The 13,234-nt window shown below is 33.3% G+C and overlaps 1 protein-coding gene across 10 annotated transcripts in view; it reads right to left on the reverse strand.

The window, feature by feature from the left end:
- The window catches only part of ATOSA (atos homolog A), an 82,921-nt gene that overhangs the window by 2,485 nt on the left and 67,202 nt on the right, over nt 1–13,234 (reverse strand). For 9 of the 10 annotated variants that reach the window (XM_073211870.1, XM_037020979.2, XM_017670201.3 and 6 more), the window contains 5 exons: nt 11,313–11,392; nt 10,480–10,588; nt 8,499–8,657; nt 3,987–4,055; nt 1,473–1,672 (listed from right to left, as the gene is read on the reverse strand). In XM_073211870.1, coding sequence (XP_073067971.1) covers nt 1,473–1,672; nt 3,987–4,055; nt 8,499–8,657; nt 10,480–10,588; nt 11,313–11,392 — 617 coding nt within the window. Of the gene's footprint in view, nt 1–1,472; nt 1,673–3,891; nt 4,056–8,498; nt 8,658–10,479; nt 10,589–11,312; nt 11,393–13,234 lie in introns of those variants that run through there. The other variant, XR_001854638.3, reaches the window with a different exon arrangement.

Below are 13,234 nucleotides of genomic sequence, written 5' to 3' on the forward strand. Positions count from 1 at the left end.
TGGCTAAGATTGTTAAATTTTAAGAGGATTGGTATCAAATGGAAGTTGAGAGGGAGCTCAGTGTTTTTCCTAGACTGGCCTGGGAGCTCTTCTTACAGTCTTATTTCATACCATTTCTCTTTTTAAAGTCTTCTAAGTCTGTTGTCAACAGATTTTTCCTTCCTATAAGCTATATAACATTCCCATGAGGCTCATGCCAGGTACTGTAAAGTTGGGTTTAAATATCTTGTGTTGGTTCAATATGTTCTGAGGATGCAGAACACCAGGCAGAAGACCCTAAGATAAAGTATTAACTAAGCAGTGCTCAGGGGAACCAATTAACTTCATGGGCTCTTTCAACAAGGTGGATTACATGTACAGCTCACTCCTTATTCACTCCAGATTACCACAAAGATCTACTGAAAGACAGCTGGTGGTCACCATCAGTAACAGATTAAAGAGGTCCTTTGCCTGGGTCCTGATGAATAAGGCTCCTTGTAGTTAAAGCTAAAAATTAGTTTTACTGCCACTGGTGTTATTGAGGACTTACTATGAATGGTATCAGAAAATTAATAGGAACAGAGTTACATACTGGCAAAAAGCTATTGCATTCTATCTTAACCAAGAGACTTGCTTGTTGATTCTGAGATCTACACTAGGATTTTAGGGCTGAAAACCTTACTCTAGGATGCTAGCAACTTGGACCTCAAGGGCTAACAGTTTCTCATAATCTAGAGCTGTGAGATGTATAGTAAAAGAGCAAAAGATATTTCTGATGGAATCACTAGAATATAAACTCTAAGAGAACAGAGCTTTGTCGCTGCTATTTCTCTAGTGCCTAGAATCAAGCCTGACACATAAGTATTTGTTGAACAAATGAATAAATGAATGAGGTTAAAAAGTTCCCCATTCAATATACTAGCCACTGGCCATATGTGGCTATTAAGCCTTGAAATGTGGCTAGTTCAAATTGAGTTGTGCTGTTAGTATAAAATACATCCTTGATTTCAAGTACATAGTAAAACAAAAGAATGTAAAATATCTCATGCATAATTTTATATTGATTGTATATTCAGATTATAACATTTGGATATGCTGGGTTAAATAAAATATATTAATCTTTCCTATTTCTTATTATTCTTTTTAAAATAGCTACCAGAAAATATAGACCTACATATTTGGCTCATATTACAATTTTATTGGAGAGCATTGGTTTAGAAAATGTGTTTCACTGCCCCAGATATATCAGCATTGTTTTGATATAAAATATTTTACATTACATAGCTCTAAATGAAAAGTCCCTTAATTCAACAAGTAATAAAGTCTGCAGGAAGATATGCCACGAGTTCTCTGCATCTTGGCATATCCTCAAGAGTTTCCAAGTTATGCAGATTCCAAGGGGCACTGGTCTAGAGCGACAGTTTTTAAAATCAGCTAAAAATTTCAGAGTTGTTCTTCTAAAGTAACATTTTCATGTTCATTTGAAACATTACCTCAGATGTATGAGGTAGCGTAATAACCGTTCTTCTGCATGTTGGATGTTCTCTTTATTAACACTTCTCTTCATTTCTTGTTTAACAGGTACAGAAAAAGTTCTTTGTCGTAGGAATGTCTGATGATTGGCTGGCATATCACGTAAATCATATATCACAACAAACATCTTCACCACAGTCTTATTAGGATTAAATAAGGTCTGAAGAAACAATATAGAATTATTCTTCAAAAAACTGATTTGTTCATTTGAGTAAAAATGTTTGTGCCAATAACAAAATAGGTTTTTAAATAAATTAATCCCAGTGCATATAATTTAATTTTGGGGACTAAAGTTAATAAAATTTTATAAGTTTGTAAAATAATATTCAGTATTTTCAAAAATGGTTCAATTTTTTATTTCACAATAATGTAAAATCCTGCAACAAATAAAAATCTTCAGTCACAAATTCATTATTAGGAGTACACAATACACAACTTTTACTCTTTGTTCAGATTTTAAGAAATGGTTCTACTAGATTAAGCAAAACACATCTTTACTGGATTAAAACATTCCAGTTCACTTATTTCAAACATTAGCTTCATTAAAGTATATAAACTGCAAAGTTCTCAAAGTGGAATTTTACTTTTCCTCACATTAGTAGTAAGTAGGATTTCTTAAAAATAAAAAAGCTTGGTAAAAATAAGCTGTTTGGTGTTTTAGGTATATACAGTCATTATAAAATTAAAAATATGTTCTCAAAAAAGGGGCACTTTCCTATATGGAATTTTTCCAAGTTTAGAAAATATAGCTCATTATTATTAGTTATTAAGTAGACTAAATAATACTTCATGTTCTCACAGTAGGATTCATTTCAAAACCTGAAGTAACATCAGACTTAAAAAAATCATCATCAATACTGTAACGGACCAAAATATGTATTCTTAGTGAAGACTGAATTAAATTCAATTGGTACTTGGCTATTAATTGAAGAAATATTATTTTTAAAAGTATTAATTTTAAAATAGAATCCCAAGGTGCTGATCTGACTTTAACCAAATTACCAACACATCAATAGGTAACTTGGTGCCCATGCTTTCAGAAGCTCATCCGTGGCACTGGACATCACTCACTGAATCAAAATGAGAAATATATCAATATTACGCTCCAATTTCTGAAATGTAGTGAGTCTTAAGATTAAGGCTAGTACATTCAACAACCACAACAACTAGCAAGCCAAGAGTTCAACCATGTTTATAATGAAAATATATAAGGAATGAAAGGCATGCCTAAATTTCAGACTTAAAACTATTAAAAATCATTAAAATCATTAAGATTGAACCACTAAAGTTGGCTGTACTCAAACAAGAAGTGAACGTGTTGCCTCTGGGTTTGTGCCTTATTATTATGACAACTGATAGCTAGCTCTCCAGGGACACACACTTTTATATGAGCTACTAGCCAGAGGCTGGGGAACACTTTTTTAATCTAAGAAATCCATTCAATATAAAAATCTTACTTTAATATGCAGTGATTCTTCTTCAATAAAAAATATATGCATGTATATATTACAATACACACACACATATATTGCATAATACTATGTTTCATTCCTGTGTGATATGAAACAAATGTACAGACTTCCTGCTGTTATTGGAGCAATGGTGATGAGTGAAAGTGGTCTGTTGAAGCATTTGATCACATTGAGACCAAAGGTAATAATAAAAAGGCTTGTTGAATTAAACCAGATCTTGAGTGTAAGGAGCTCAGCTAGACTTTTCTTTTTTCTTTCTTTCTGTTTTTTCTTTTAATTTCAGCTTTATTGAGGTATAATTGATAAATATCAGCTAGATTATTTTCAGTCTGCAAGAGCCAACTCTGTACTTCTGGGATTGCAAGATCATCCTGTGTCTGACTAGGAGGTGAACTCAGTTCAGTCACAGACTGGCCCTGGTATCAAATTACTCTTCTGAGAACCTAGACCAAGGATGACTAAGGATTGCTCTGGACTAGAAGAGTTCTGCTGAGTCAAAACTAGATTAACACTCAGACTGGAAGGAAAGATGCCATCTCTGCCCTACATCTGTCATGACTACATTTCTGTTTTGTGCAACCATCTCATAGATCAATTTATAAATAATTACACTAGGGGTAATATAATTTTGTTCCCTAAATTTTCCTGCTGAAGCAATACTAGTATTTAGGGTCTCTTAAATAGGTCAATCTCAGTCTGGCTTACTATATTAAACAGAAGGTACTGGTAATACTAGGTCCTAATTATATTGAAAATAGCTCTACTTAAGTTATACAAACTGTTATATTCTAAAGCATTCACCTTGATTAGCTTATTAACGCTTTCCTTCTATGGAGATCCCCAAATGGCCATTCCTGGGGCAGAGCAGGGAAACTCCAAACAAAGCTGCAGCCCCACTGTTACTTACCAAAGTTGTTGCAGCAGCAGAGGCAGGAGAAAGGGCTAAGTTCTATATGTATGTGAGAGAATGATTATTGCAATTGTAGACTATAAAACACATACCACTTGTATTGTTCCTGAAGGAGGTACTCGATAACCCCTTTTACCAAGGGACTCTAAAGTAATCACACCCTTGAAATAAAAGAAGACAAAGTGAGTACAAACTGAGGCACATGTATATAAGAGACTTAAGTAAGAATAACAAATCTTGTAATTACTAAAATTTCAGAATTATATTTTTATGGTAAAACTTTCACATTGAATTAATAGAGATTCATTCTATGAGTATGAAATAGTGAGGGTCCCAATCATAAGGAAACAATTTACTGTTCTTCCTGGAGATGTTGCAATAAATAATCTATAACATCAATGGCTATACTGTTTGAAATTTCTATTAATATATAAGGAATAGAAATATCACGTGGGAGGAGGGAAACAAAAAAAGCAAAACAATTTATTGGTCTTTGGACATACAAAAACTCAAGAATGCCGAAGGGTCTAAATCTTGGCCAAAAATTAACTCAGTTCTTCAGACAGTGAGTTATATATGGATTTCCAACTAGAGGCAGACCCAGCATCAGCAGCATCTGTAAGCTTGTTAGAAATGCAGAATTGATGGCTTCTTCCCAGACCTACAAATCAAATCTGTCTTTTAACAAGATTCCCCAGATGATATATGTACATTAAGGTTTGAGAAGCACTGCTGTATTACACATTTACAATATAAAGTACTATACTGTATCATACAAAGTATCCATGTTTTCGGAGAAGGATGTTCTTATCACTGCATAAGTCTAAACAATAGGAAACGAGTAAAAACTAAAACAAAGGAAGCTAAGATTGAGTGTGTGGAGGTTTCCAGATAACAGAATGACTAAATGAAAGGTCATTCAATGGTGACTGCGATATTAATTCTTAGATAGCTTTAAGTAATGAAGCCGGTCCATTTGTTTATCTGGGCTAATAGTTTTCCTTTGAGTAGGTAAAATAAAATTATTTTTTAGGTAAAAGTTTAGGTAATTAAGTAGAATAATTGCATGCTCTACATTTTATATCCCATTATTTTATGTTGGACATGCCAAAACATGTCAACCTTATGTAAAAGTAAATATAAAACAGGACTGTCCCATTAGGCAACATCTCTGTTGGGTTTAAAAGACAGAAAAGGGGATAAAAAGGAGTGGACAAAGGTATAAGGGAGGGCCAGACTCCACCATGTGAATATTTCAAGTTAAGTGAACAGCACTGAACATCAGACTGTTAAATTAATGTTAATATTGGGAAATGTTCTTGGAAATGGTCACTGAAAGGACATATATGGTTCCTGACAAACTGGATTTATCACATGGTCATTTAAAATGTGAGAACAACATATCAACAAACTGCATCCCTAACCAAAACAGCAAAGAAGCTTTAACAATTTCTCTTATGATCTGCTCTACATAAAAAATGCTATGGTATATAATGTCTCTCTTCTTCCTAGTTCCAGAAAGAAAAAGTAAAACATATCCAAATAGTAGTAGCTACCTTTACAGTCACATTGCTAAAGGCAATATGTTACTATTCTTCCTTGTCAACATCCCTAAATGCATTATAAGAAAACTGGTGTGAGGCAAAAACTACTATTAAGACCATACTCACTTTTTTTAATAGACACAATTTAATAGACATAATAGTTTTCAGAATAATAGTAAATAAATCAAGTTACACAGACAGAATATAGATTTTTTTTAAAAAAACTTAAGGCTTAAGGAAACACTTTACAAAAATTTCTAAGCAGTATAAGACTGACAGTGGCACTGGCAAAATAGAAATTTTAGGCAGGGATTGGGAAATTATTTGGAATTTCATTAATATTATTGTTACTCATTTTAATAATGTCACTTATCTTAATGGGTTAGCATATTAATGTTTCTACCTATAAAAAGTTACTGTATTTAACATAAGAAAAGTATATTTTATTCTGGCCTTTTAGGATGGAATAGAAAGGTTAACTAATATAAACTAAATTGGGTCTCACTCAAAAACTCAAATTACTGTGGAATAGAGAATATGCAAAGCTAAGTAAAACTGACAGAGTCTTATCTAATTTGGTTATTTATAAATAGAAAAAAATAATATATGGTCTTGTTGATATGATGATAATGCAAGTCATACAATACATTTGCCACTGGCATACCTGCTTTAGGCCGTTCTGCCTAGTTCCACCATGCAATAGTTTCTAAACAGAGATGCTGTTATATTAACACCTGGAGAACCCTTTTAACACTGACTCTGAATTGGAGAGACATACCATGTGGTTTTGAGTTAATCTTTAAGGAGTTACTTAATGAAAACTCCTGTATTACTTCACCAGAAACACAGAATTTTTTGTGCCTAATGTTTTAACTTTGAGTTTTTTATGTAATTTGTGATGAGAGGTCCCAAAGTTATTACTAGAGTAACAAATAGGAGTTTGGTGTCTCAGCTCTGCTGGTCTGTGATTTGTTATCATATCTAAAGATGACCAGTCCTTTGAAAACAGACTAAGCTGCCAAAATATAAATAAGATTCTGTGAAGAAACAAGATTAATTTTATTAATTTATAGTAGGAAAGACTTGTGGTCTAACATTTGGACTGGGTCATTTGCAAAGGGAGCTCATTTCTAATGAGTAAAGTGACTTGGAAAAAAATTACATAATGGAAAGCTTATTGAAGAATATTATCAGAGAAAAATAAGTCATGGATTCTTAAAGGATATACTAATTCAACTCAATACCCTGATTTAAACTCTTTTCAATATCTGTTCAAAATCTGTAATCATTAGTGTACACTTTCTGGAGACAGAGTGAAAAAATCCTTTATCTTTAATCCTTCATTTTTTAGATATCAACCAATGTCAAGGATTAATGCTGTTTTTCTTTTTAAAGGCACAGCTCAAATTACCTCTGACTCATAAATTTTACTCAAAGATATTTATTTGCACTGATTTCCAGCCAATTTACTCTTTTATCTTGCGTCTAAGGCATCCTTGTTTCTAATGGTTGTCGGGGACTCTGTACACTAATGACAGATTACAGTGTTTCAGGTCTTTTCTTTCCATTCTCTATTATTATGTTCCAACAGAATATGTGAAACCGAAGAGACTTCTTGATGTCCTGGTAAAGCAAAATGGACATCTGTACAGCTCTATTCCAATACAGATATACACTTATTCTGATACCGAACTTCTATCAATGGTACTTTCCATCTTATTAATTACTTAAAATGAGCATTTTTTCAAAGTCATATTGGAAGAGTGGATACATCTTTCTATGGTGAATGAGGTGGCTTATATGATAGATGGGCAGTTTGTGAAGAAGTGGGCCTGTTTTTCATAATAACCAATGTTGTGCATCTTTATGATTATGATCCACAAGTGTAAATATTATTGGGAAAAAAACTGAATAAATGAGCAGACATCACTATGTTTTTTCTATCAAAGTATGAAACACAGACCAAGGTCCTGACTAAAATTTTCACCCTAGAATGGAGTAAAACTAAACAACCTCCCTTGAGCAAACTGGGCCAGTAATGAGTAGGCTGTATTTATGTTCCTAAAAAAGTATAACTTTCTATCCTCTGTTGTTTCTTAATTATGTAAAATTCACTTTGCACAACTTTTATTAATAACAAAAGACATTGCTACTAATATCCTAGGAAACCTAGAAGGGGAGAGGGATATTAGGAGAAGAACAATTGGGTCAGGTGGTCAGCTAGGAAACTCAAGTAGCAAGACCAGAGCTGTGTATTTCTATACCTATAGCAACTTGTATTACTCAAAGTAAGACCCAACATGAAAACCCAGATACGACTCTATATTTTATACCATCACTATAACTTTTTATATACTTGCATTGCTAGCCACTACTTTGTCTTTTGGAAAAGGGCTGATACTAATTATACACCAGGACTTGGTATCTTTTTGCAGTTGAAGGCTTATTTTATCCTTAATCCATTGGAATAAAAAATGGGAAAGTTGAAATAATAGAATCGTAATTCAAAACTGTGCTCTAATTCCTTAGCTATCTTACTTTCCACTAAAACATCAGCTTCGGGTCAGAAACAGCTAGTATTCTAAAGAATCCTAGGATTACAAAAGAATGGTCCAAAGACAAACAAAAGAGGAGAAAGGGGATAAAAGGTCTCTTGGAGGCCTTAGGTCACCAATTCTTTACCTAAGCTCTACTTAGATGAGGATCACAAGTGAAGGAACCCTCGTGGGACTAGAGTGCTCAGTAAGCATTTCAGAATTCATTTGAAATCAGCAAGATATGAAATGAGTGTCTCAAATCAAATTTTTATTATTTTCTCAAATCATATAGAAACAACTAAATTTTCAGCATCATCTTTAAATGCAGAAAGATATCTGTTGTTAGAGCTAGCTCAGAAAGCTGTGAGGTAACATTTTGGTATATTAGTTTCTATTCAGCCATCACTTTTCCCTTAGGAAATGCTTTGTATTTTCAAACACCATACTAAAGCATCTCTTTAAAGACATCTGTTATTAAGATGGTTGATTTTTAGCAGAAAAAGACAATTAAAAAAATACTTGCCATATAAGGAGAGGGAGCGTTATCATCTGAAACACTGTAGAATGACACTTCAACTGGAAGCATCAAATGTGTGGGGCAGAAAACACCACTTGCCCCAACCTCGGCAGTGAAACCATCAACAATGCCGAGGGGATCTAAACGATAGTTCAAGACAGATTCCTGGAAGACAAAGTAATTTTTAAGAACTAAATTAAAAAAGTTAATACATTGTTATTTCTTTCTTTTCTATTCAAAGAAATACATTACTATGCCTTCTTTCACTACAAAAGTGCTTGCTACCATTGCAAGGCCCTCATTTCCCATCTTCATTTAACCTGAAATCAACCCATCCTCCATTGTGTTCTGTCTTCCTATAAAGTTTGGCTTCCTCTTACCATTTCAACCTGTGGTGAACTATCCTTGAACTTCACCATTAGTTAGACCTATTTGTTTAATATGTTATCCTTATCTCTCTAAATAAAAATATGTTCTACCAGAGCAGATGATAATATCAGAAATGTTCTTATTCTCCCCAGAGCCTATTCATGGGTTTAGGCACAGAGAAGCACTTGAAAACTCATTAATGGGTCAGAAGTTCCATTAAAAGAGAAAATGAAGCACTTTTAACTTCAACTGAGAAATAATCGCTTCCTAAAAAAAAAATACTGCTTTATGTGATGCTTTATTGTTTAGTTTAACTTTAAAAAACAGTAAATGTGCAATGAGAAAGAAAACTTTAAAGTAGACAAGTACAAACAATAGAAATTCCTTATCCATCTCTCCCAAGTTGACTTGCTGAAATAACCCCTCTTACATTCAGTGTTCATCTTTCCAGGTATGAGAAACACTTTAAACCTTTCACAAGCTCCCTTTTATATAGGTTTATCAACACATATATCCACGTATCATGAAATGTCAGTAGCATTTATTTGATTTAGTAATTCTTTGAAAATGAATAGTTGCGAGCCCTCATGAGTATAATAGCCTTTGTGTACTCTAAATTTGAAGCAGTGACATCAGCAATTCCCGAGTCCCCTATTCAAAACGATTAAGACCAACAGACCTATCTGACAACCAGCCTTCTATACCTCCCTCCTCCTCTGCAATCAATCCAATTCCTATCTTGTTGGTTTGACTTACGAGTCTCATGGTCTCATCTCTCTTCCCAAACAAGACCAACCTTGCTCAGACCCTCACAACCTTTCCTCTGAACAAATGCAACATCTTCTAAATAGTCTTTCATCTCTAGTGTATCCTCTGTATTATTGCCAGAGTTGTAAGTCTTATATCATCCACAAGGTTAGAAACTCTATGTTTGCTGCTGTCTATAGGATGAAGGCAAATACTGATAGCATGGCATGTAAGCCCCACTGTACCGTTTCTGCCTCATCTCTCCCTACTTGCACATGGAGTCTCATGCTCCAGTTCTAGCTGATGCTTTCCAGTATCACTATGTGCTTTTGCTATTTTTACACACGTTGTCTTCACACATGTAGTTCACTCTGTCTAGCATCCCTTGCCACTCCCCACACAAATTTACTTGACAAATTCCTACTCATTTTTTGTAATCAAACTCAAGTGACAGTTCTTCAGTAAAGCTTCCCCAGTCCCTTTAACAGAGGGTGGACATATATTAGGACTGAGGAAACTTCTGAAATAGCGCTAATTACTTTGGTTTATAAATTATTTACATGTCTGTATTCTCCAGGACACTATAAACTTCTTTAAGGCAGGAACTTTATCATCTAGCTTTGTATTCCTAGCATATAGCATGACATATAGTAGTTACTCAATAAATATTTCTTAAATAAGAAAGTATTCTAAAGATGGATAAAATTTGCATAGGAAGAGCACATACAAAAAGGCTTATGAATAAGGCCAATTACTTATATTTCTGAAAAATACAATCCATTTATTTTCCTTTCACAAACAAATGACATAAATGACTCCCTGGATCTAGGTTAAGAAACTTCAACTCTTAAAATAGTTTCAAAAACATTACCTCAAAATTTCCTAAGAGACTAAGACTTGTTATAGGTGGAGCACTAGAGCTCAGAAATGGCTTTTCATGAATATCTGGATCATCTTCAATGTTTAAACATGGTCGAGGACTATTAAAAGAAAATCAGCAAATGGATACATTAACCACAGCATTTTCTAATTTATGTTTTGCATAAAATTAAATTAGGAGAATTTAATCAATTTTATTTAAATTACCATAATAAAAAATTAATCTGACCACATTTTAAGATAGGAAATATCTGGTTTTAAATTACTGATTAGATTTTATAATCTTTATTATAATATTTGATAAAAAATATATATAACAATCCAGGTTTCCAGGTGGAATTTCTAAGCCACTACCAGCTCTAGTGGCATCTACTGGAAATATATAATAATGCAAGGCTGTTCTATATCAATCTTCAATTTCAGTTAAAAATGAGAATGCAAAAGCAAAGGCAAAATTATGTGGCTGAAGAATATAATGAAGGTATTATTTACCAACATGGAACAAATTTCCAAGGCTTTTTTGCAACAGAGTGTAAGGTAAAGGAGGAGGTGAATGAGCAGAAATACACCAATCTACTTATATGTTAAAACCAATGTTAGTGTTTATTATGAAGACCAATATGGTAGCTACCCATTATCTTAATTTGTCCCTCAATTATCCTTAATAACTGTGTGTGTATGCATGACAGAGAGAAATCACACTGAAATGATAAACAGTGATTCCTGTTAAATTTTTGATTGTTAGAGTCAACATTATTTATTGTGAAAGACCAGAATTTTGTGTAATACTGTCTGATATATACAAATGTGTTTTAAGATAAATACCTTCTAGATGACAAGCTTTTCAGATGCAATAATGAAGAATCCAGATCAAAGCAACCTGACTGTGTCTTTCTTTGAGGAACCTAAAGTCAGAATGATCATTTGTTATATTTAAAAAGACTTTCATTTTTTTTTGAATTGATATAACACATTTCAAATGAAATCTAAGCATATATTGAAAATAATAAAAGTTCTCCCATAATAGCTTACTTAAAATCATTCTCTGTATTGCATATTGTTTTTATGTTATCATTTTACTAACTGGTATGAAAAAACAGATTAATAAAAGCACTTTTACTAGGTTTTGATTTTTTAAGAAGCAGACCAGTTTTTTCTAAAACCAAATTTTACATGGAATCCCAATATAAACTATATTAAGACTTTTACTTTTTTACTTTAGATATTTCTGTACTTGGAGGGAGGAGGTGAATAAAAGATTTGTAGCTTTAAAATCAAAAGGAAAAAAAGAATTAAATGGAAATGGAAGTCTAGAGTACTACCAGCTGCACTGCTCCTTTGCCCATCCCCATCCCTCTACACATTGCCAAGAACCCAGGGGCTTCACAGAGTAGAGGTTGGAAAAACAATACTCTGGATTTTCCACCACCACTGTATACTAGATTACATTTAAGACAAACCACCATCTAGCTCAAAATAAACTAAAAATGAAAGACCCAAGTATAAATTAAAGGTAAAATCATATACAACATACAAGTTAGAAAGATTTGTTTCTAGAATTTTAAGTATGTATAAAGTATCTGAGTGATCAGTCTAACTGGTGACCAAGATAAAACAGATCACAGTGAAAGTCTAAATAACCTCAATATTTTTGAGAGTTGTACAAGTGCACTATGCTTTTTTTTGTAGTCAGAATTAAATTTTAAATCTAAATTCTATTCAATTATAAAGTTCTTTACCTTCATTTATCCTAATATTGTATTTTCCTTAAACCATCTAGCCCTCCTTTGGAATTTCTACTAGGTTTATATTGAACAACTCATTTTATCCTCCATGCTCTTTCATATTTTACCATCTCCCTTACTTTCTGTGTCTCATTTCAGGTGCTTTCTTGGTATCTATCTATTCACTAAGTCTCTATTCAGCTGATTGTAGCCCACTCTTTAATCCATCTGTATGTGCTTGTGTACATGTGGGTATAAACTTCAATTAAAAAATTTTTTTTATATTTATACTTTCTATTTAGGTCTACTGAAAATCCACATGTTCTTTCATCTCAAATCCCCATCTTTACCTTCATTTACCTTTTGGAACATTTTAAAAATAATAATTTTTTTACTCTTTCAGTTGCTCTGAAAACAGGATTCCTAAATGTACATTCTCCCACTTTTTGCTCCTGCTGATTCTTTTAAAGTACTTTGTAATTTTTTTTTCCCTCTAAGATCATCTTCAGCAAGAGTAATTTTCAATGAAAATAAATCCTTGCTGCCATGGGTTATAGATATGGAATAGTTTTATGTTTCCTCTGCTGGAACTCCATGGATTTCATGAGTTCTAGTTTAGTTTTATGGTTATTTCTTACCTAGATGTTTCTGAACCTTATAGATAGCACAAGTTCAGAACCCCTACCATGGGTGGCTTAGACTTAGGTCCAAATTCTTTTGGGAACTTCTTTTTCCACCTACTCTACACTTTCCTGTTGTACCCCTGAGTAAATATGTGATTCTTTCTTCTCTCCCATTTCTAAAAGGCTATTCCTCCCTTGTTTCTAGTTTTGTGAAGTTTCATCCAGCTATGATTGGTACAGATTTACAGACTTAACTGCTGTCCCAGAAGAGGAATTAAACCCTAGCATTATACAGATGACCCTTGACAACAGGGGTTAGGGGCAGTGACAACTGCCCAAAAATCCAAATATAGCTTTTGACTCCCCAAAAACATAACTGCTAATAGCTTATTGCTGACCG

This window comes from Manis javanica, chromosome 8 (assembly GCF_040802235.1).
Source record: "Manis javanica isolate MJ-LG chromosome 8, MJ_LKY, whole genome shotgun sequence".
Classification (NCBI taxonomy): Eukaryota; Metazoa; Chordata; class Mammalia; order Pholidota; family Manidae; genus Manis; species Manis javanica.